The sequence below is a fragment of the Lissotriton helveticus genome, chromosome 5_1 (genome assembly GCF_964261635.1).
Source record: "Lissotriton helveticus chromosome 5_1, aLisHel1.1, whole genome shotgun sequence".
In the NCBI taxonomy this organism is placed as follows: Eukaryota; Metazoa; Chordata; class Amphibia; order Caudata; family Salamandridae; genus Lissotriton; species Lissotriton helveticus.
The window spans coordinates 259,636,249-259,661,132 of record NC_136065.1 but is presented as its reverse complement, the minus strand read 5'-3'; the positions used below and the strand labels follow the sequence as shown (position 1 = coordinate 259,661,132).

Sequence of the window (24,884 nt, the reverse complement as noted above, 5' to 3'; positions counted from 1 at the left end):
TTGCTTAGGGATATTTAACAATCAAACACATATTTTGTCCTTTGAAAACATTCTTATGCTGGATTGGGACAGTTTATTCAGCAAACACAGTGAAGACCTAGGATTAATCTCAACTATTGTGAATGCCCACTCTACTTTTGCTGCAGACTCCCTCTTCTTTCTGCATCACCTTCAAGATCTTCTACATAACCTGCAAACCTGTACATCATGGCCTCCATTGACCTTGTTTCCAATATCAAGACCTCCTCGGGGCAGCTCATGTCGCACAGCAGCCGCATCACTAGACTAGTGATAGGGAATTTTAGGAAGGGGAAGAAAAGATGCCTGGCCTCCTCCTTCTCCAAAGATATTGAATTAAACTTTACTTTGACACTATGCAACCAACACATTCCCATGATTTCCCCTAGTTGTAGCAAATCCCAGACAGTACTAGTCTTTCTCCCCCAGCCACCCAACTCTTCTCTTTCCCTTCCCTCTCCAAACCCTCTATCCATTCCTCCCCCTTTCAGTAACTGTCCTTTGACTCTTCCTTTATGTATTCCTCTTCTCTGAAAGCGTCACATTGCTTTATTGCTACAGATTCAATTTAAAAATAACACATGCATGCATATGGTTCCATGTGTTATTTTGGGCTCACCACTTCGAGATCAATATTGTATGATTACTAATCCGCTGTTTGTATGCAAAATCCCTTCTCTTTTCATTATTCCTTCAAAAATCTTGAACTGTTTTTGTCAGGAATTCCTAGGTAAATAATGGATTTTTATTTGTTTAAATTAAGTTGCATGAGCTATCCCTACATCAGCTATCCTCTTACATGTCATCATGTGTTACCTCATACTATTTAAAAAATGTACATTTACTTTGTGCCATAAAACGTACCTGCAGAGTTCCCAGTTTTTTTAATTCTTTTTTGTTCCGGAGACTTTTGTACCACAAAATGAATGACCGAAAATAATTCAATGTCCGCCATGCATGTATATATAGAATGGCAGTAAGTACCTATGCTGAGAATTCATGTGCAGTTAAATATCATATATTTGGAAACTGCAAATAGAAGTTTTCTCAAATTTCTGCATTTTAAACTTCACAAAAAATCCCCGTCCCAGCTCCACCCCACCACTTTTATGGCCTTTGGAAAGGTTAAGCCAAGTCACCAAAACTTAAGTGGCAGAGTAAACCTTCGGTGGAGCTCACCTATGCAACTCTAAGGAACACAGGGTTACCAGCAGCAGAGCAGTTTTGCGAGGGCAGATCTGGTATTGATTATGGTGATGGGAATCTTAAAGGGGATGCTTTGAGGCCCTTTTACTGTGGTACAGTTGAGAAAGTGGATGCTCTCTAGGAGTAATAGTATATTCCACTGGAGCTGGCAAGGAGGACATTACGCAATTTACTTGACTTTGTAGCCAGCCAAGGACCTCAAAACTGCAGATATAAAGAAAACACTAACAACAGTTTCCAGTAAAAACAGGACTCTTTCTATAAGTCCGTAAGAAACCTCCTGGTTCCCAAACTGTGGTACGCGGACCACCAAGGGTTCCTGAAACATTCCCAGGGAGTCCGCAGGCAGCTGTTTTAAAAGCAGTGCAAAGTTATTTGAATAATCAGCGGTTTTCGTGCAACAATTAAAGATCAAGATAACTCTGGTGATTAATGTACCTGCTGGAGAGAGATGGCAGATTTGTCCAGTTGCAGCTTTGACTCATCTAAGGTAGCGCAGATGGTTAATATGCATGCTGCAAAGAACGGGTACCATGCATTTAAAAAGCTGTATTTTGTGTGCATAGCTCAGTGTGTTACTGCTTTTGTCACAGAGATTATTTTGTTACTGTGCAGTTCATAAGTTACAAGATGCTCTCTGGCTCCATTAGGAGCATCACTGAATACAGCGCTAGACTGGTTACAGGCTCCAAGCGAAACGAGCAGATATCCCCAGTCCGAAAATCTCGCAAATGGTTGCCTTATGAAGCACGTATTCAGTTAAAGATCGCCGTTCTGGTGCACAAAGCCCTTAACTTCAATACTCCCAGGTACCTTGCGCAAAAACTTGAGCTTTCTTGTGGTGTAAGAGCCTCAAGAAGGGCCAATACTTTCCTCTGGAAACCAACTCATCCTTAGGAAAAAGAGAACTTGACACATAGCCTTCTCCGGTGCTGCCCCATCATGGAACTCTCTTCCACCGGAAGTACGCCGAATCTCTTCAACTGCGGCGTTCAAATTGGAACCAAAAAAATTCTTTATGAGAAAAATTCTTACCCTAATTGGGCTAGGCTCACCCGCTCAAAGACATTGTTCTTACTTCCATTGTACTATCATTTGTTATTGCTCTCTTTTTTTTGTGCAACTGTCCATGAATCTGCGATCATTCCTGTTTTGTACTCCTACTTGATGTTGATTTTGCATTAATGTCCTTCCTCCCATCCTATTGTAAAGCGCTCTGATATCCCTCGGGATCTTGTTCGTGCAATATAAAACTTTATAAATAAATAAATAAATCGTAATCTGGAAGAGTGAGCTATGAACTGTCATCAAAGAGCTGTATGAAAACTGCATGGTACCAATCAGTGAGCAATGCTTTTTCCCAGTCTTTCATTATCCTGATGCTGCAAAGAAAGTTTTGTTTGGGTAGAAATAATTTCTCATTATTAAAGTCAACGTGAAACACTGTGTTATGTTCTGAATCCTGAGTGTGTTCTTCTCCACACCAAACACTTAAAAAATGCCTACCAGTATGAATGATGTGAATGTTGGAGGGCAATAGTGAGGAAATCATTGACCACCACAAAAAAATTTGTCGGATCCTGGTGCACAGTAAGGGCATTATTTACTGTGCTTTAAAAGCGAATACAATTTAATATATTATGACAAATGTGGTGTAGAATGCACTATTTTGTCCCACATTTTCTTGGGGAGAGCCCCCCAAAGCTCCCTTTGTAGTGGTCAGGCTCAGACACTACACTTGGTGTGCACCATACGGGGACTGGTCTGACAACATTTGCCAGGACTGCTTTGTGTTCCCAGCCAGGAGCTGGGGCCTCGAACTGTGAAATAAAACCGAACATTGAAAACTTAGCCACAGAGATGCAGCATCAACCTTCCCATAATTTTTTTTTATTTTAGCAATTTTTTTTAATATGAAATAATACAATCTTTAGTAATTTGGGTATTTGGGTGCACTTATTTGTGTATTTTTTGCGAATTACTGTTTTAATGTTGGGAAATTTAAATAGTACAATTTGCTTGAGGGTCCTCTGCTTCCAGAAGTGACTTAATAGGGATCCTCAGGAGTCAAAAGTTTGGGAGCCACATACTCTGAAGGTGAGTCCTTCAGAGGAAAAGATTTGCATTTAAACTGCCATGCACTTGGGGTCTGGGACAGGAAGCGGAATCAAATAAAGGAATTAAACTGAATTCAACAACCACTGAAGTGATGATTTGGGAACATATGAAAAATTAAAAGGCATCTCTGAGCAGTGGCTTGGTTCGCAGTCACAAATTATGATCTGCGCCTATTTGTTCACAAACTGCACAGCTTGATTGAAGCCTGTTGGGAAGCCAGCCCAATGCCATGAATTCTTTCCCTGTCTGAATTCCCCACTCCCCATCCCAGAGTAGGGGGTTTGGATTTGTAGTTTGACGTGCAATATTGCAAAGCCAACTGTTCTTTCAAAAAGTTGCACTGTGATGGTTTTCCTCTTCACGATCCTGCTGTTACTTGCCAGCATCTTCCATGCTAGTTTAAGAGTATCAGAGAGCTGCCAAAGAGCCCCAAATTAATTCCTGACACCTATATAGAAATCCGTACTAGAAAACTTGGCATGACATACTGTCTTTATTGACTTAATATCTTCAATACGAGTAAGTGAAATTCTGGCTCCTGACAAACAATATAGATAATGTTGTTATTGTGATCCATTCTGTTTCCCTTTTCACTTTTTTTCAAAATGGTTTATTTCCTAGTGTTCATTACAAAACCATCAGAGCTGGGGTTCAGCCTGTTTATTGCCTTGCTACTCAGGGGTGTATCTAGAAATTGTCTGGATGTGATAGGTGCCCATAATGTGACAAGGCAACTCTTTATAGTTTTTGCTCCTCCCAGGTGATTGACTCATTCCACAATAAGCAATTCAAACTAAGGAATACAGTCAACTAAGCTGTCACTGAAATGTGTGTTACAGGTAGATGTAGATTGAATAATATCTTTTGTCTAAGAATTAATGTGTGAATTGTGTAGGTTGTCTTTTCAATGCTCAGCTCTCTCTGTTTGCTTATTATTAGTCATTTCTAAAGCACAAAAGAAGATCACATGTTGAAAGGGCACTAAGCTAGGACAATAGATTTTCATCTTATCTATCTGCTGAAGTCCTTTTTTTCTCCCTTCTTTCTGCCCCTAATTAGAGTACTGTTAAATGTCTTAAACAATAAAACAGTAGTTCCAAAGGAATTATTAGACAAATGTTTCTGTGTTTGGAATGGTATAGAATATACAGTAAATTGGCATCTTTAAAAATTAACCTATGCTTGTGGGGGATTTTTAAGTTACTCAGGCTCTGATTGACTGTTGAATGATATTTTAATACCACAGTCTCACTAAAGATGGTACTAATAATGCAAAACTATTTTATAGAAGGAAAACAAAAGATTTGTACCTGAAGTTGTCACTTAATGATGCTGTGAATATGAATTTGGTTTTAGAATTTCTGGAGATTCATTTTTCGCAGAAACTTGCCCAACAATGCACTTTGTCAGTTGGAATATGCCGTTTTGGGTCTTGGAGATTCTTCATATCCCAAGTAAGAATATTTATTCTGCTCCTCGTGTTGTCTAATTTTATTATGAAGTAGTTCTTTTTTACATTTGATATTCAGATTAAATGTTTTTGTGTAACATCTCATAATATACTATTTTATCTCTACTCTCATTACCATGGCAAAAAAGGAAATCTTTGAGCAGTGAAGTGGAATGGAAAACCGTGTTTCTCACATGTATGATTTTCCTTAGATTTCCAGTAATTTAGGGTTACAAGCCATTAAAGGTTTCCATTACCTTTTTTTTGAGGATGTCATGTTAACCCGTTGCGTGCTCATGACGAGCTGAGCTCGTCATGAGTCACTGTTGAGCTGCAATCATGACGAGCTGAGCTCGTCACGACCGTTGCAACGTTCACACTTCGGGGATAATTTCCCCGCTGTGCTGAACGTTCCAAAACGGGTGTGATCGTGAGGGCAGCTCCACTGTGCCTCATGACGAGCTGAGCTCGTCACAAGCACGGCGGCGCCGCGCGCGGCCCCCCTCCCCCCGCACAGCAGGTGAAAACGCCCCGCAGCCAAGGCGTTAATATCCTTTTTTCTACATTACATGGTCATCTCTGGAGTATATTGCCTTGTCCTTAGTTGCATTGCATTATATAGGGCTTCATACCTTTGGTGAGGCGCTGAAGAAAATGTGTAGATAGATAGCACACTACTCTGTGGTAGTGCTGTGAATGAAATAATGTGCAAACACAAGGAGTTGATGGACGGAGTGCTGAAACTTTTCAGACATTCACCCCCCCAGTCACAGATCTGGGTTGAATCCATCATCGTTCTTTAGCTCACTTCGCCACCCCAGTTCAGACCCAGCCATATGCAAATCTGTCTCGACCCTGTGTCTGTCGTGGCCTATATGTATAATGTTGGTGTTGTGTGTCTAGAACAGAGTTGTCCTCTCTGTGTTTTGTCCCTGGGCCTAAGTATGATTTTGAAGCTTGTAGGAGTAAGTTTGGTCTCTTAAGCATTAGCATGTTCATTATGGGTGGATAATTAAGTGTGAAGGTGCAGTGTGGTCTGAGTGGGAAGTGTTTTGGTGTTGTACTTGTATGGCAGAAACTACTCCAACTGTGTTGCACCTTGAATGTTGCTGTGACTATGGAAATATGTAGGATAAACGTGTGAAAAAACAAAGCCACTAAGGATGCAACCAGTGTGGATATCTAGCAGTTTTGATTTATCTTTATCATACAGGTTAAACCACAAATAAATATGGACAAAGGAGGAGCCCAGGGTAAAAGCATGCTAATTTTTTGAGGGTGCAGTCGGGCACCATCTACAATGTATTCTCCAGAGTCCACACCGTAGCAACAGAGGAGTGACGTATAGGAATAGGCATCATGCAACCAGTACAGCATATGCTCTGAGGAGTCCATTCGGATGTGACAGTGGACATCCCACAGGGATGGATTTATATAGCTGGCTGTAGTGTATAGTCTGATGGTTCACAATAGGGCAACAGATGAACAGCCATTATACTGTTGGCCTTGCTATTTAGTCTGAGGTCCACTCAGCTGTGGCATTGAGCCAAAAGAATAGACTTTATTTAGCCAGCTATAGTGCTTGCTCTGAGTAGTCCACCCATAAGTATCAGACAGCATCTCATAGCAGTGTATATCAAAGGGTGGCCAAGGAGCAGCATTATGCAGTCATCCATAGTAAATATTCTTAGAAAGACACAGCGGAGTGGCAAGAAGCCATCTATGAGAATGGGCATTATGCAAACATCCATGCTGTTTAGTGTGACTGGTCCCCCAAGGGGTGCAACCCATGGGGTTCTGTATAATGCAAACAGCCATAGCATGTTCTGACACTGAGGAGTGACACAGGAGCAAGCGTTCTGTGATCAGCCATGCTATATGGTCTTAGGGGCCCACCCTCACCATGCCAACTGTAACCTTACAATTAAAACTGTGGTTCTTTGTATACCCCAATAAGCACATGATCTTTATTTTCTGGACAGAAATGTTAATGCCTCACTGGCCATTTTTTCATTTTCTTTTACCATCCACCAAAAATCTATGCAAACATTAAGTGATATGCTAGACTATGTTAATTAATCTTTATACATACTTTCTACTCTGTATGCTGGGAAAATAATTAGACCATCAAACCCTCTAATGTACTTGTAACCCCACCTATGTGAATACTCCGTACTGTAAAATTTGAGAAACTACTCTTATAATGGACTATATAAAATCAATACAGCACCTTCTTAAACAGTTGTTGAATTAATTCTTTCACACCTTTTGACCAAACACAGAGTGTTTAACAATCTATCTTGCCCAATTTAAAATAAGCATGCACATTGGCTCACTCTGATTTTCAGTCAGTGTTCCTAGAGAAAATACAAGGCCTTCAGTGTAAGAGAACCTGTGCAGTGTCTGGATGAGGCTCTGTGACCCAATACAGAGAGAATATTTGCTGTGCACAAGACCTTGCTGGTGGAAGTTTTTATGCAGTCTGGAAGCATGGAGACATACACAGGTTAAAAACCCGTTGCAGAGGAAGCCTGTGACTAAGCGGAAATGTGGAAGGCACAGCTGACTGTAATGGGGCATGTAGGTTGGCTTGTCGAAGGCGCTACCCAGGAGACCCAAAAAGCTTGTAGACAGTTCTTTAAAACCACAAACAAGGAACTAAGGATCACCCAACTTCGGACGATTTCAAGGAGCATTATAATGGTGAGTCTACACCATCCAGCACTGTTCAGATACACTCATGGGACCCGTACTGATTTTCCTTCATGGCCTAGAGGGACATGGAGGTTGAGACTCAACATTGTAAGTTTGACCTCTGTTGACTGTGGTATGTGACGCTGTTGGTAGAACCCTTTAAACCATCTCAATGGCTATTACGGTTTCTGAGATACCCAATTTTTGAGTTGTGGTTTCAACCAAACCATAAAACATTACAACCTAGTTGACCCATTGAATTGAACCAGAACTTATTGACAGCTGGTGTCCAGTTTCATGATATGGGCCTCTGAAGATCTGCTCGCACCGGCATTGCGATAGTTAATGCAAACCCATGCTAACACCTTGCTTCTCTTACCAAAACCCTTTGACTAATTGGACCTACATTGGTCTTATTCTGAACTATAATCACAATTACAGTGGCTACCAGATCCCTTGATGCCCTTTTTTTTAACTGTCACTGGAAACTTCTACACTCCAGTTGGTTTAGTAAGACCACTGCTTCAATTTGGAAAATTGCTCTTGGCTTATTTAATTTTTTTACCGCAGTTTGGAAACAGGTTCACTCACACACTGAGCAGCTGACTCTTGCACCGGGATCAGCAGAAACAGTTGGCCAGACATAATGACATTAGATAATGTATTGCCCTGCCTAGCACTGCCACTCCACTCAGTATTTCAGACAAATCTTGTAAACCCTGTAAAACAGCTGCAAAGAACACCATCCTACTCCTAGACTACTCTTCCTAATCTACATGTAAAACATTTTCTAATACAAAGGGTATTTTTAATATTGGGTTATTGCATGTAAATACCGATGGGTAATCAATGGTCATACGCGGTATTGAAGCAGAGACATTTTTATTTTGAGAATTGATGGAGTAGGTGGCATTTGGCACAGAAGTTTTGCATGACCTTTCAATGCAGTTTTCCAGTTGCCTTGCCAAATTACACATAATACTCTCTGCAATAAACAATTTACATGAAAAGCTTGCTTTAGCTCTTTAATTGAAGGGGTATCACTTGTTTGACAACATTATAAGCACACCTCCGACAGTTTCCTGCTGATGTAAGAGAGATGGTACATAGACAACAGTGTTTTTCTTCGACTTTATCTACTTACATGTTTTATTTTTCCCCAGGCTTATTTTGGTAACTGAGCATGTTCTCACCACTACTCCCTAACTCCATGCCAGATTTTCAAAATACCCACTATTTTACGAGTTCTCCTAAGTTTAATTGTATGATTATCCTGAACATATGGTGAGGATTAGGCCTAGGGTTGACAGCCCTGCTCTAAATTTTCCGATTTTAAATTTCTTTGGACAATGTTTTTATTATATTTGTACCATGATTTTCCCTTTACTTTTTGAAAGTTTTGGTATAATTTACCAGTAAAGAATACATCAAAAAGAAGTTTTATATAGCAAAACTCATACCTTCAAGGATTCTGGCCAGAAAAGCAGGAATTACACACTTGTGGCTGGTACTGAAAGGCATCTTGTGTGCAGAAACCCTTGAGTGCAAGATTATTTAATAATCGAGTTGGTATGTTATAGAACTTTAATCTTACACACGTGTGCTTTGTTTCCAGTACGTGTACAGGCTTCATACATATTCTGGAAGGCCAACATCCTAGAAATGATGATGCAATACCGTTGACAGAGGTCATGGGTTCAGCATATGTGGGCACATTTGCACATGCATTTGTTGGATGCAGGTATTTGCCTGGCAACACCTGTCAACAGTAACATCCTACACACTTAAATGCACTTTGCAACACAACAGGGGGGATGCTCATACATGTGCGGCTTTAGGTATGTCCCTTACATACTTACATTCAGCAAAGGACTGTCTGTCCATTCTTTTTCAATGACAGTTACCTGTGCCTTCTAGCAGTATAACTGTACCACTTCCTCCTCGGTATCTCTGCTGTTGCCTGCATGCTCAGTGACTCTTCCTTGGCACTGATGACTCTGGCTTCCCTTCACAGATCTATACCCAGCCCCCTTTGACAACCAGTTGCATAAAAGGCACTGCACTAATATTATTTGCATGTACTTACATGGAACACCAGAGAAAGGACCTTAGAAGTATCGACGGCAGTGTTGAAATGCATACACATAAGTAATGGTGTTGTGCAATATACAACTGACAAGATTTAAAAGATTGCCAGTACTCGATTTGCCAATTAAACATTTCCAGTTTCTTTCACCTCCTCCCTTACTCCAACATAAGCCATAAAACATATGTCAATTCTCCTGCCCCCAACTCCAACTTAACTAATGGGCGACTCTGAGCACTTCCAGTTTTCTTCTTGCCATGATCACGTTCTGGTGGTGGTAGAGCCTGGCCACAGAGCCATGGACAGCTACTACTTTTACTAGTTATCCCTGCTGGGACCCAGGCCCTTGGGATGTTGAGGGCAGGTTTGTGTCAAACTACTCTCCCAGGTACAGTCCACTGTGTTTTGGGAGACTATCAGCTCTTGCCTGTCTCCAAAGTATTCAAATGATTTTCACAGATACTAGAGTATTTATTAGCCATCTTCCTATAATGCTGTTACTCCACACTTGGGGATGCGAAGAAGACAACAGTGCATGTACCACCCATTCAGGGAGTCCATCTCTGAACGCTGCATTATTTGGACTTCTTCCTAGCCTAGGCCGACCCTGCACATCCATGGTGGTGGTCACCTTGATGGGCACTCTGGGACTGCTTTGGAGTGGCTGCTAAGGAGGGTGATGGTTAGGCTGCGGAGCTGTACTTCAGAAGAAAGTTGTACATTTTTAAGGATTCGACAGAGCTCAAAACTGATATCTTTTTCACCAAAAAATTATAGGCAAGAGGTTTCCCTTGCAGATTTATCAAATGTATCCATAAAAATAGCATGGTGACGTTACTGCTACCCAAACCAAAGAAGTCACTTATAGAATATACATGTGTCACTACCCTTTCTCTAAACTAACCAAATAATGACGGTAATTCAGGAATACATGGATATTTCAAGGGGAAGGGCTGTGGCTCTGAAGTCATTATCCTTTTTAACAAATTTAAGTTAAATTGTGCTTCAAAATGCACTATTTGAGATAGTGTTTCCAAAATCTTCTTCCTTGAGGAAGGTGGGCCTAGTTGTTTCATTCGCTGCATTTCTGTTCGTGCACTTTTCTTTTTTTAGCCAAATTAGGACCTGCTCTCTACTTAGGTGTGGCATGTTCCCATTGTGGCCAGTGTTGTAATTTTATTTTCTATAAATGAAGACTCCTATTTTTCACTATCTTTAAGCATATCCTTTTCTCAGCCGTAAGTACTGTAACATAGTATTTCACTACGGAGGTAATTCATAGGCACAGAAGCAGCCATGTTGCCCACAGATGTTGCAAATAATTGTGTCCCATTAACACCAGATGTAAAATAATGAATAGTAATACCCGAGCAGTATTTTCACCCATTCTGCACGTAAAATCACCCCTGGTGGTTTAGTTTGTATAAGTAATTGCCACATGGTAGGAAGTAGTGGTACTTATCAGTACAAAGGCAGGAATGAGCACTGCAGTAAGGGCAATGTCTGATTGCGGCTGGGCCAAAAGGATCCTGTATGGGTGCTGTAAGTTTAACATAGGTGCAGCCTGATTATGTACAACTATCTTTTCCAATAATGGGAAATGGTGCACTGAGTATGGAAAACAAATCGACATTTAATATTTTCATTTAACAATGCTGCGTCTGAGATCTTGAGTTCTTTAAAGTGTCACTGAATTACATTTTTTGTATACCCCCTTTTGACCAGATTCAATTTCATTGCCAAAAAGTTACATAAGCGATTGCTACAGCTAGGAGCCACTCCTGTCCTGCCTGCGGCACTAGGAGACGATCAGCATGATTTGGGGTAAGTATATAGCCACGATATATATGAGTCCAGCAGAATGTGAAAAGAGAATGAAGCTCCTTAATTAGTTAACGAAGCAGACTACATTCCTAGCAACTCATTTTGAGAAGCAGCCTTCAGATTCTTATACATGAGACCTTTTTGCCTTTTTTAAGCTCAGTAAAGCTTGGCTTGATTTATTTTAACTCTATTTTTTAAGTTTGTCAGCATAAACAAATTCAGCTCCGCCAAGCAAGTCAGGTCACTAAGTAAAAAAATCGCTCTACTAATAATGAGTTTATAGTGGTGGAGTGGTGTGGCTCACTGCTTAGAGGCGGCAGACCCGGAAGCAGAGAACGGCCCGGGACCAGGGTTCAATTCCCGACACGGCAGGGTCGTGGACCAGGGTCAGCGGACTCGATAATTCTCGCCTCGGTGCCTACTCTAACCAGGGATCACACTCGGCAACTCTGGGCATTAGCTTGCCTCATCTCTACAACGGCCCCCCACATTCGCTGGGGATGCCTGGTTTGACCTTCCCGAGATCTTCGAAGGAGGTCGCTCCCCTCGTTGCTGCCAATCCTATCCTGGTATCGTAGCGCTGCTCGCACTGCTTGTGCCTTGCTTGTTTATCATTTGGACATTATTTAATTATTTAACTCTGCTGCCTGCGCCTTTTCAGTTATTCAATTGAACACTGTTACCTCTGCATTCGTGTTATTTGCCCCGCTGTACCGCTAGACTGCTCTCTGCTGATTTCAGTACTTCACATTGCTGCCTGTGCCTGCCGTGCCTTATTGCGCCGATCCCACTGGCGTTTGTTGACCGCCATTGCCTGACTTGTGCCCCTAGCTCGTCCCGGTCGCATTTTGGCTTGCAGCCATCTTGTTGTTGTTGTGGTGACCCCCAGCCCGGCTCTCCGCCCCGCTCCCTGCCTCCCAGATCATCCTCCCTCCCACTGTGAGCATTCAGCCCGTCCCGCCATCGCTCAAAGCGCTGTGACCGCCTCGAGATCTTCGAAGGAGGTCGCTCCCCTCGTTGCTGCCAATCCTATCCTGGTATCGTAGCGCTGCTCAGCACTGCTTGTGCCTGTGCCTTGCTTGTTTATCATTTGGACATGGGGGGCTTGGGGGAGGGAGCCGACCGCCGGGAGGTCCCCTCCCCCGGGCGGTTTGGGAGAGCTGCGAGGGGTGTCCCTTTAAGAGGGACAGAAGTTTCGAGAATTGGGCTGGTCCAGTAGGACCAGAATAGCCCAATTATAAACCCCCCGCCCACTGCCTACCAGCCACCATTTTAGGTTTGGTGACCTGGTGGCTAGGTGGGCTCATAGCTTTTTTGTCGTTTTTGGTAGTATTTGGGTGCTTGGGTTAGAATACCAGTTTTTTCCTGTCAGTAGACTTGGTATTTATTTGGTATGGAGGATTCCCGTGTTCGTGAGGCTTTGAGGCTGCTGGCGGACGCAGGTCGCATGGACTTGCTGGTGGGAGGAGGGCCGGCGCGCCCTCAGCGCCAGGCCTCTGCTGGCGTGACCGCCGCTGTTTTGGCGTGCTCTCCACCGAGGAAGCGGCGTTCTGCTCAGGTATGTGAAAGGGGCCGGTCCCGTACGAGGAAACCGGCCCCTCAGCGGTTGGCGCGGGTGGGGGCGGGGGAAGGGGAGGCCCCGGCGGTTTGCGGCGCTTCTGGTGCGGGCGGGACGGCGGTTTCCGGGTCGTTGGTTCCCCAGGTGAGCGCTATGGCGGGGGCGGGGGGTCCTCAGGGCATGCCCGGCGCCTTGTTGGAGCGGGCGCTGGTGTTGAGTGACGCGCAGCTACTCGCGTCAGATAGGCAGGCGGGCACCGCGGCTTTTCCTGGGCCGTTGGTTTCGGTTCCTGCGCCGGCTGTTAGGCGGGGGAGAGGGGGCCGGGGAGGGAACAAGAAGCGCTCCGCGTCTGACCCTTTGGTCGAGCGGCGCGTTCAGTCAGCGGAGATAGTCCATGCGCGGGGGGCGCGCAGAGGCTCAGTTCAATTGGTGCTACGCGGCGTGGGTCAAGAGCGGGTAATGCCCGGTGACCATGATAGTGCGTGGGTGGTGGAGGAGTCGCAGTCTGTTCACCAGACGGCTCCGCATAGGTTTTTAACCCCTGCCACACATGGTGCTTTTGACGGACAGGCAGGGGAGGGGAGGGATTTACATATAATGGCTTCTCATGTGGAGTTTAGCACAGGGGGCTTGGAAATTGCTTCTAGGCAGTCAGTTCTTGGACAAGATGCAGAGATTGCTGTGATGGACGTTGGGGGCAATGTGGGTAGCCCTCTGTTGTTTTCCACCCCTGGTTCCTCAGTGGGTGATGTTATATCTGTTGGGGGGGGCTCTAGGGGTGAGGGTGAATGGGCACAAATGGGCGTTGGGGGTTCTATTGCTGGGGGGGCTTTGGGGCAGGAAGCTTCCTGTTCAAGGGGTTTGGAGTCTCCTGCTTTGGTGGGAGTGGATGACAGTCTTCAGAGGGAAGGCAGGAGGGTGTCAATGGGGAGCCACGTCGCTTTTCATCCTGACGAGAGGGTGCCACGGTCTGCGGGTGGTGCAGGGCCCTCAGTTCTGGGTTCGTCAATGGTTTTGGCTGCTGGAGGGCCTCACATTACTGGTGCTTTGAGCGTGGGGGGTGTGGGCCCCCGGGGTACGAGGTTAGCACATGGTAGGGGCTTTGGCCCTGTGAGAGGAGAGATGGCTCCAGAGTACAGGGGTACGGTTCCATTATTGTCTGGTGAGGCCAGTGGCCCTTATTTTATGTGTGGTTCCCCAGGGTGGGAACACTTTGGTGCGGCAGGTCTTGCGCAGCGGAGTTGTCAGAGAGAGGGTGCAGGCCATGAGTGGAGGGCAGGGGCCCCTGTTCCGACTTCTTCTGATGCAGCTGCGATGGATAACTTGGATTACAGTGAGGATGATGAGGTGGTAGGTGACTCTCCGGTTAGGGAGGTGCCTTTGCGTTCTAGCGTTCGAGGACGTGCTTTGGAGAGGGGTCGGATGTTGGGTTTGGATGGAACTTGGAGGGGGACGGAGCCTGGTTTACATGTTGTTTGTAGGAACCCTAGCACACCAGTCCAAACCTTTTCTTTTCAGGATAGGAATAGGTGCGGAGGTCCAGACTTGGCAGGGCGCGGTCCAGTCCCATCTCGCCAAGGGGAAGTGAGGAGAGTGCCTAGCGCGGCCCTCTCTGTTCCACCGAGGGATCCCGTCGCGGCCAGCACACGAGGGTCTGGCGTGACCCCGCTGGCCCCAACGAGTAGCAGGTATAGGTGGCAGGCCTTGCCGGCGGCTATGGAGCTGCAGAGTCAACGCGCAGGGAGGTACAGGCGGGTACAGTCTGCTCCCCCTCCTGGATTTTTAAAATCAGTTAAAAGTACAGTGGTAGATACCGGGTTGGGTAAGACCCGTGATGAATTGTTGCATACAAGTGTTGATTCAGTGGTGTTGGACTACGACGAAGAGAGTCCTGAAGAAGGTGAAGTGCGGGATCCGGAAAGGGGGGTGCCCTCTCATGTTTCTTATAGTGTGTTACAGGCTCCAGTGGTCCAAAGTCAAGTGCAAGGGAGAAGAGAGCACGGCCCATCGAGTAGGGCGCCTCGCAGACCGGATGCATTGACCTCGGAGACACGGGCGGAGCCATCGAGAGTGGTCTCTCTGTTGCCAGGTGAGCAATCAGCCACACAGGCCAAACCTAAGATGGTGTCTGTGGGTACCGGTGGTGAAACTGAAGTGATTAGTAGTGATGGCCGTCTGGTTAAAGGTCGATATGTTAAAGACACAGCAGTTGGTACAGATGATGTGGTAGACATTCAGAACACAGTGGTAGGTCATGTTATGGCTGGTGCTTCCAGCAAGGTTAAAGAGCCTGTGGCCAGTAAAGAACTAAAAATCAAGAAAATGCCTTACATGGGGGTTACGAAACCGTTAGGTGCTCATCTCATGTTAAGTACAAAGGAACGAATTTGGAATGGTGAGTATGTGGAACTACTGAAGCTACTCCACAGGGAAGTCCGGTCTAAAGAAGGGTCTAAGGAGGAGGAGTTTGAGCTGGCTAAACGCCCCAGAGTGCCTTTAACTATTGAAAACTGGACAGCTGCATTTTTGATTTATGCTAGTGTATATTGCGAAAAGTTCCCTGAGCGCAGCGTGTCCCTTTTTAAATACATGGACGTCATTCGCAAGGCCCAGATCACCGGGGGTGGTTTTGCTTGGTCTCAATATGATGAGGAATTTAGGGCCAGAATGGCTTGGGACCCGGAAGCTAAATGGGGGGAGATAGATAATGACTTGTGGCAACACACAATGGGGTCAGCGTCAGGGGGGAAAACCATTTTCACGGCAAGTGGTTTGCCGTTAGTTTATCGGCCCTTTCAGGGGAAGCCCACCCGGGGAGGGGTGGGGGCCACTGCAACCTTGTACTCAGGGTCTGGTTTCTGTTGGGAATTTAATAGGGGCTCCTGTACCAGGGAGTATTGTAAATTTAAACATGAATGCTCAGGTTGTGGTAAGAAACACCCGTTGTCCAAGTGTTGGAACAATCAGCCATCGGACGGTACACAGGGAAAGCAAACAGTTTCAGGAACATCAAATACGACTGCACAGTTTTCAGGAGGAAGGGGATACAGAGGTGCTAAGGGTGCTGGGTCCAAGGGCTCGTACGCCAGTTAATTTAGAAAGGCTGCGCATTGCCCTCCATGGTTTCGAAGATCAGTCAGCAAAAGTTACACTGTTGGAAGGTTTTCAGTTTGGGTTCCGACTCGGTTACTTAGGTGCTAGGGACCGGAGGTGGTCTGCCAATTTAAAATCAGCTTCTGAACATGCCACAGTGGTACAAGACAAACTTACTAAGGAGGTACATGAAGGGAGGATGGCTGGCCCGTTTCACGATTGGCCGATCCATAACTTGATTGTTTCACCGGTTGGAGTTGTCCCGAAGAAAGAACCGGGACAGTTTCGCCTGATTCAACATTTGTCATGGCCTGAAGGGTCGTCTGTTAATGATTTCATTGACCCAGAGGCAGTGTCTGTCTCTTACTCTTCGGTTGACGTGGCCATGTCACTTGTTGTGACAGCGGGCGCAGCCGCTGAGATGGCTAAGTGTGACATCAAGTCTGCTTTTCGGCTATTGCCTGTCCACCCGGACGATTGGAGCCTTTTAGGTATTCAGTTCAATGGTAAGTGGTACGTGGACAAGGCTCTGCCGATGGGCTGCTCCATATCATGTGCCTTGTTTGAGTGTTTTAGTACGTTTCTGCAATGGCATTTTTCCCATCAGTCCGGTCATACCCTGGTAACACACTATCTCGATGATTTTTTCTTTGTTGGATCCCCGGGCTCCGCGGAGTGCCAGAAGGCTCTGGACACATTCCAAGGGCTCATGGAGGATTTGGGAGTTCCTTTGGCTCCCGAGAAAACAATGGGCCCTGCCACTGTCCTATCCTTTTTGGGTATTGAAATAGACTCTGTGAGTATGTCTGCTCGACTGCCGGAAGACAAAAGGGTCAACATGATTGAATTACTGGATGTGATGTTGTCAAAGAGAAAAGTGTTGGTGAAAGAGATTCAAGTGCTTTTGGGTCATTTGAATTTTGCCTGCAGAGTGGTGAGAGCGGGCAGGACCTTTTGTAGGAGACTGGGCAGGGCTTTGGCAGGTCATCATTTGCCCCACCATCGTGTTCGTCTGTCTGCTGGTGTCAAGGAGGATTTGAGAATGTGGAAGTTTTTTCTGAACTCCTTCAATGGTGTCCCCTTGGTCAGAGAGGTTGACTTTCAGTGGGATGTACAAATGTTTTCGGATGCTGCTGGCAGTGATGGTTTTGGGCTCTTTTGGAATGGCAAATGGTGTGCAGAACGTTGGCCTGATGAATGGTTGAATGGAGGTCGCAGCATCACTTTTCTGGAACTGTTCCCCTTATTGGTCGCCTTGACATTGTGGGGGGAGGAATTGGCGCACAAGAAAGTGCTGTTTCGTGTGGATAACATGGCGGTGGTGGAGATAGTGAATCGCCAATCGGCCAGGGACGGACAAGTGTTGAAACTTATGAGAGTTTTTGTTCTTGGTTGTTTGAAACACGATATTCATTTTCGTGCGTTGCACATTCCTGGTGTGGACAATGACATTGCGGATGCTCTGTCTCGTTCACAGTGGGAGAGATTCCGTGGTCTGGCGAGGGATGCGGACAGATCCCCGACTCCGATGCCGAGTCATCTGTGGCACGTCGGCGAGGTCGGGTCGTTCAATTGGTGGTAGGTTCTCTGTCTGTGTCCACGCGTTCTGCGTATTCCCTTGCGTGGAAGGAATTTCTGGAATCTGGTGCTGTCAGAAGGGAGGATCTTTCGAGTCGGTCGGATGATGTGGTCAACTTTATACTGGACCTCATGGATAAGGGTTTGACCAAAGTAACCATTGCTGGGAAACTGGCGGGGATTGCTTTCATGGGGAAGTTGTGGTGGGGCTATCCTCCATCTGCGGGGGAAATTGGTAGAAGGATGCTTGAGGGCTGGGCCAGGGAGCAAGGGCACATTGGTAGATCCAGAGCCCCTATATCTTGGCAAGTTCTTGCCAGGTTAATTACGGTTTTGCCTTTAGTTTGTTCAGATGATTTTGAGGCATGTCTTTTCTCTATGTTGATGGCTTTCATGTTTTTTGGTGCTTTCAGGGTATCTGAGTTGTTGGGTTCAAAGTATAAGTGTGGATTGTTTTGGAAGGACGTTTTTTGTTATGATGAGGGAATTCATGTATGGTTGGCCAGTTCTAAAACGGATCAGACGGGTAAGGGGAAAGGTGTATGGTTACAAGCATGTGCTCCGAAGCTTACTTGCCCTCTACTGCTGGCGCGGCGCTGGCGTTCATTGTGTGGGGGTGGCGATGAAGTACTGGTTTTCCAACATATCAATGGCACCCCTGTAACATCTTATCAATTACGTATGGTGTTGCGCAAAGCGCTACAGCACATAGGTCTCGATGGCAATATTTATGGTACTCACTCTTTCAGAATAGGTGCTGCCACTGAAGCTTTTCACAGAAATTGGTCTGAAAGGGATATTAAGCGATTGGGGCGCTGGTCTTCTAACTGTTTCCAGCGTTACGTGAGGAGCTCGGCGGAGGAGGCGCATGCGTCATCCTCCTTCACAGGATTCTAACTCTTTTTTCTTTTTCAGGATCCGTTGCTGGGCCTCGCTCCTCGGTGCTAACGGTCTGGATAGTGGGGCATTCATTTGTCAAGTGGGCCAGAGTCCAGGCGGCGAGGAGTTACTTTGGAGATCTACTTGGTTTCAATGATCGAATGTTTAACGTTCTTTGGAAGGGTAAAGGTGGGATGCTCTGGAGAGAGTTGATCCCTTGTTTGAACAACAACATGGTGGGCGGTGTTTGCCCGGATATTTTAGTCATTCATTTGGGAGAAAATGACCTATGTGCAACGAAAGGGGTAGTCTTGCTGCGAGCTATGAAACGAGATTTAGGCCTCATTAAGGAACGATGGGCTGGGTGTCATGTTTTTTGGACAGAGTTAATTCCTCGCAGGATATGGAGGGGAGCGGTGAATCCCAGGGCTGTCGATCGGGCCAGGAAGAAAGTGAATTCGGAGGTGTCTCGTTGCTGTAGGGGCCTTGGTTTCAGTAGGATTTCACACAGGGACATTAAGTTTGAGTCTGTTGAGTTCTTTAGGGATGATGGAGTTCATTTGTCCCGTGTAGGAATGGAACTTTACTTGTTGGAGATTCGTGAGGTTTTAGCCCGGGCATTGGCCATGCAGCGATGAGTTTCTGGTTTCTCTTTCGCTTCGCGGTTGGGGGGCAGAAAGGGAGGCGTTTCTTCCCCGCCTACCTTTCTGGGTGGCGGTGTTTTTGGGTATCATTACGGTTTTTAGGCAGATTGCTGGTTGAGTATTAGTTCGAGTATTTCTTTGACAAGTGCTGGGGTATGTTGGTCATGGTTTGACCGTTCAGTTTTGTGAGGGGGGGTATCTGCAGGAGTGCAGGGTCAGGCAGGGTTTATGGTTATGGAGGACCTGACCGTTGTTATTGCAATTGTGGTTGGACGAATAAAGTTTTAACGATGACGTATGTTTGTTTAATGACGAAATGTTTTATTGATGATGTAATTTTATTGATGACGTAATGTTATAATGCTGTTATATTGTTATTGATGTATTGTTGGGAGCGGGAGGGCTCAAATGTTTTAGGGGTGGGGGAGGGTGCGGGGGGCTGAGTTTGTAGGTATTTATTTATTTAGTGAGGTTTAGTTTTGTAAGGCGTTGCCAAGGTTTGGGTTTGTAATGTGCACCTGTGTCTTAATAAAGCGGCCTTTTACACACACAAACAACTTTTGGTCTACTTTTCTCCCACCCCTCGCCCTCTCTCCCAAGGGGGGCTTGGGGGAGGGAGCCGACCGCCGGGAGGTCCCCTCCCCCGGGCGGTTTGGGAGAGCTGCGAGGGGTGTCCCTTTAAGAGGGACAGAAGTTTCGAGAATTGGGCTGGTCCAGTAGGACCAGAATAGCCCAATTATAAACCCCCCGCCCACTGCCTACCAGCCACCATTTTAGGTTTGGTGACCTGGTGGCTAGGTGGGCTCATAGCTTTTTTGTCCCACCCTCCCTCCCTCTCTTTTTCGCTTTAATGCTCCTTTTTTCCCCTCGCAGCCCAGTTTTTTCCCATTTTTGGTGGTTTTTTGCCCCTATTTTCTTTTTAAGTAAAAGGCTGTTTTGTGGGCTACCGGTGTGCAGGGGTTGTTTCTCTTGTATTTGTATCCGTCGCTAGACACAGGTGCTGTGCGGTGTTTTTGGGTATCATTACGGTTTTTAGGCAGATTGCTGGTTGAGTATTAGTTCGAGTATTTCTTTGACAAGTGCTGGGGTATGTTGGTCATGGTTTGACCGTTCAGTTTTGTGAGGGGGGGTATCTGCAGGAGTGCAGGGTCAGGCAGGGTTTATGGTTATGGAGGACCTGACCGTTGTTATTGCAATTGTGGTTGGACGAATAAAGTTTTAACGATGACGTATGTTTGTTTAATGACGAAATGTTTTATTGATGATGTAATTTTATTGATGACGTAATGTTATAATGCTGTTATATTGTTATTGATGTATTGTTGGGAGCGGGAGGGCTCAAATGTTTTAGGGGTGGGGGAGGGTGCGGGGGGCTGAGTTTGTAGGTATTTATTTATTTAGTGAGGTTTAGTTTTGTAAGGCGTTGCCAAGGTTTGGGTTTGTAATGTGCACCTGTGTCTTAATAAAGCGGCCTTTTACACACACAAACAACTTTTGGTCTACTTTTCTCCCACCCCTCGCCCTCTCTCCCAATATTTAATTATTTAACTCTGCTGCCTGCGCCTTGTCAGTTATTCAATTGAACACTGTTACCTCAGCATTCGTGTTATTTGCCCCGCTGTACCGCTAGACTGCTCTCTGCTGATTTCAGTACTTCACATTGCTGCCTGTGCCTGCCGTGCCTTATTGCGCCGATCCTTCTGGCGTTTGTTGACCGCCATTGCCTGACCTGTGCCCCTAGCTCGTCCCGGTCGCATTTTGGCTTGCAGCCATCTTGTTGTTGTTGTGGTGACCCCCAGCCCGGCTCTCCGCCCCGCTCCCCGCCTCCCAGATCATCCTCCCTCCCACTGTGAGCATTCAGCCCGTCCCATCGCTCGAGGTTCACTTTCCTGTCCAGAGATAGCGAATTGGATAGCTTGGAAAAGATACAGCAAGCGTTCAGAATACTTATTTTAACTACGTTAATTATGTCTAGCCAGGAAACATATTGTTTTTTCATTTAGCACTTGCTTTACAGTTTCTATCCTCAACTTAGGCCAGTGTGTATTACGTATGGCATTCAGTGAGTTTCTTAGCTATGTATCTCAATACTTCACGGATTGTTGCACCCACATGATTGGTACTTGACTTTTTAACTTTAAAACAGCTGCCCTGCTGAAGCTCATTTTAAGAACCTCAGATTTGTCAGATTTATTTTGAAATCTGAGGTCCTTACACGTCTACCCAGGTTTCTTAAGCACTGGCAGGGATCTCTGAAGTAGATATCGCCTATTCGGTCTAAAATCAGATCCAAAGGTATTCAGAAAGGTACTGTCAAATGCCTTCCGATCTACACTGTACCTGTACCCATCTGTCTTACCAAGCTAATATTCTTGAAAGTGCAGTCCTTTGAGATATCTTTGGAGAAGACAGCCAAAGGCCTACTGTTCAAGTGCAGCCCTTTTCACAACTTGGGCTGTTTCCTAAATATTTAGGATTTTCAGAACTATTTGTGACTCCTGTTTATAGTTGCTATGCTGGCTACCTTTCTCCAGATGGCCTGTCTTTCTTCAGAAAGATTAGAGTTACTAAAACAAATGATTGCTCACTTCAGCTCAAGACCTAAGAGTTCAACACCGTGAGTTTAGCGTATTCTAAGCTCTATAGCAGTTTGCATTCATACATATCCAGCGGGCTTTCAGAAAATTAGTGACTTACAGCAAACTTTTACTCTTCATTGAAACACATCTGGTGCTTCAGACAAAGAAGATAGTTGTATCAGAAGAGATTCTATACTTTGTAGTCTGGAAATGAAAGAAATTCAACTTACTCAAAGGTCAATTCTTTCAGTCACTTATTTGTTCGATTACAATAGTAAATGTCAATCAGTATGGTTGTAGAGAGCACTGCCATAATCTGAACATCCATTGTGATCATGCAAAGACATTTCCCTCTATTTAAAACATGTAATATAACATCTGGATCAAAGAATCTGAAGTAATTTATTGTCGTTCTGCAGAGGAAGATTGTCTTTATACTGGCAGACACCACAGTTGCAGTTTTCTGTTTGAAGGAGCACGGCGGGAATAGGTTTTATTCAGCAGCAGTACTGGTACTGTAAAATGTCCACCTGTCATCTATGTAAATTGGAAAAAGTATATCCAGACATATGCTATAAAAAGCTATCACATGATCCATACTTAAGGCAAACAAACCAGTCATTCATTCAGTCCATCTTCAGCAACCTGTAATTTCCTCAGAAAGACCTGTTTGCCTCATCAGAGTTGGAGAGAGTCCCTATGAGATGCTCTTCATTTCCATCAACTCCTCTGAATTATAGGTTTCTAGGGATGTTAAAGAATGCCAACAAGTTGGAGGTTGTTTTCACAGCCCCATTTACCAAGATAGATTTGTTCTCAACAACAGCTTTCTAGAAGAACCCTGGGTTCAAGATCCCCTAAATCGGCAGACTTCCACACCACGGTACCATTGCTGAACTTGAGAGCTTCCTTGCAAAATCCTACTAAGATTAGGCATAAGAGCAAATTGCTTTGGCTGTGCAAGGGGCCTTCTAAATATAACTTAATTTGTCTGCAGTCCTTCCTCATCTTGGTCTAAACCTTCGTGAGACATTTGATGCAACTAGTAATCCGAGCAAATTCATCTACACAATAGAATTTTTGTAATTTGAAAAATAAGCCGCACAGGAATCACTTTGAGTGTCTTCTCCAGTTGCACCATCTAATCAAGAATGTTGATCAATAATAAGACCTGGATTATGTCCTTGCCTTTTTCATACATAAACCATTTTAACCTGTGACATGAAAATCAGCCATCTTCGTTGACGTGACTTCAGGTTAAAGGGTTGGGAAGCCACAATCTCACTCTTCAAAAAAAAACAACATATTTTATATTCCATAAGTATAATGTGGTTCTGAGAACTGTACCATATTTATTACAAACGTTTACAAAATGTCTTTTAAACAAAAAAATAATTTTTCCCATTTTCCAACTGAGAACTATTTTTTTTCCTCTGCTGAGGCAATTATAGAGAACCGATATATTTCTATGGTTATTAAATTCTGCCAGGAAAAAAGAACTACTTTTATGTTGGTTATCTTTTTATTACCCTTGGAGGTCCTAAACCAGGCAACAAGCAGCAAAGGCTACAAATGTCTGATGGCTAGTTTCTTGCTAATCTAAATAAGCAACACAATATGTTTGTAATTGTGTTCAAGACTTCACGTTCATGGCACTGGAGCTGGGCAGCACCAAAGGCTTTCCACAGGCATGCTATCATTATATAGATTTAAAGGGCCCTGCGTGCCTTTCGTAACCGTTTGTTGGTGGAAGCATCGTTCTGTAAAGATGCAACTGTTGGCCAGAAATTGATATGCTGCTTTTTTAGTCTGGTCTAGCATACACTATCTCTCTCCTAGTATCATATGGCCCACAGAAACAGAATTTTTAATACTCGTCTGGAACAGCTGGTTTTGTACAAGAATGTTTTGCACAAAACAAGGGAAAGTGGGGGAATTCGTTTTCGGGTTCTGCCTGGTCAGACCTTTTCAAATTTTTCATAAGAAGGCAGAGCAATAAGTCCCGGAATCACTATGGACATACTTTTCTCTAGCATTGCTACATTTTCCACAAAGAAAATCAGTGATAAAAACTGCTAATTTTCTTATGCACATATCTGCAATTTCTAGTTTAGCAGCCTAGATGCAGATGTGGCATGTACTGTTGTTGAAGCAGTATGTTCAGACAGATTGGAGCTTGGTAAGTGCTTGTGCTGCGAGTGGCCCTTGGATCATTCGCTGATAGGCTTCCATACACGAAGGGAAGCATCCTGATGGATCCTTTCTGTCATGCGTGCAAAGAAGGGATTCAAGGACAGATTCCCCTGAATTAATCTTTCACAGTTGATTCCTTCCTTCCAAAGTATATATTATTATTTGGTGCCCTGAATTGTGTAGTCTAACTAATATAGAACACACAAATCGTACCAGAGCCAATAGCACCTCAGTGCACCAAAATCACTTCTAACTCCCAATCCATAATCCTGCAAGGAGTTGACTAAAACTAAAACAAGGATATGAGGCCTCTAACATCACTTCTCATGTTATGCCTCCCTGTGGCTCTCCTGTTTAATGGCGACAATTTGGAGGACAAGCCTCCCCAGTCTGCCTCAGACTTCTTTACCCAATTTAGGAAAACAGGCCAGTCAGAGAATCTTTATAGACAATCTCAGGCCTGGCTAACTTTAGGGATCCAGGCCCCAACATTCCTCCAGGCCTCACAAATGAAATTTCCGAATTCAACAGGATAACATCATGGAAAGCCTGTAACCAAATTGAAAAGAAGGTGCCTCAACTGGTTTGCTGGGTTTTCTTTGGAGATGTCCAAGAGACGACAAAGGAAGGGACATGCATGGAAGAGCAGATCAATGAAAGGAACAAGGTGACTATCCATATGTAGGTGCTACTAAGCAAGGTTGCTCTTTTCCCTGTAAGGCCCCTAGCATAGTACCACACTCATGTGAGAGATGCACTGCCAGGCTCACCCTATTCCATGCACACGTTTAGAAGCACGAATACAGCACAGTGATGCTAGCAAAGCTGGTCACCATGTTACCTTGGGGAGTGCTTATAGGGAGTCCTAGCAAAGGACAGGATGCAGGAATGTCCTTGGAGACTCTGATACTTCATTCACTCAATCCCACTTAAAAAGTGTAGAAAATTACCTACACAGGCTTGG

At 44.8% G+C, this 24,884-nt stretch overlaps 2 protein-coding genes across 3 annotated transcripts in view; both read left to right on the top strand.

The window, feature by feature from the left end:
* NDOR1 (NADPH dependent diflavin oxidoreductase 1) overlaps positions 1-24,884 on the top strand; it is a 206,077-nt gene that overhangs the window by 56,043 nt on the left and 125,150 nt on the right. For both annotated transcript variants that reach the window (XM_078642145.1, XM_078642146.1), the window contains exons 4-5: positions 4,699-4,796; positions 11,298-11,396. In XM_078642145.1, the coding sequence (XP_078498271.1) occupies positions 4,699-4,796; positions 11,298-11,396 (197 nt within the window). The remainder of the gene's footprint in view (positions 1-4,698; positions 4,797-11,297; positions 11,397-24,884) is intronic.
* On the top strand, positions 13,841-19,545 carry LOC144753092 (uncharacterized). The gene is made up of 2 exons (XM_078640880.1): positions 13,841-15,043; positions 18,541-19,545. Exons 1-2 carry the CDS (start codon positions 13,879-13,881, stop codon positions 19,140-19,142), a joined length of 1,767 nt encoding a protein of 588 aa, XP_078497006.1. The 5' UTR covers positions 13,841-13,878; the 3' UTR covers positions 19,143-19,545.

Excerpts from the sequence above, each read along its gene's own strand:
- LOC144753092 (XM_078640880.1), top strand. The coding sequence starts at position 13,879 with ATGGGGAGCCACGTCGCTTTTCATCCTGACGAGAGGGTGCCACGGTCT. Across the intron at positions 15,044-18,540 it reads AGTGGTCTCTCTGTTGCCAG|GATCCGTTGCTGGGCCTCGC; the intron begins GTGAGCAATCAG and ends TTTCTTTTTCAG.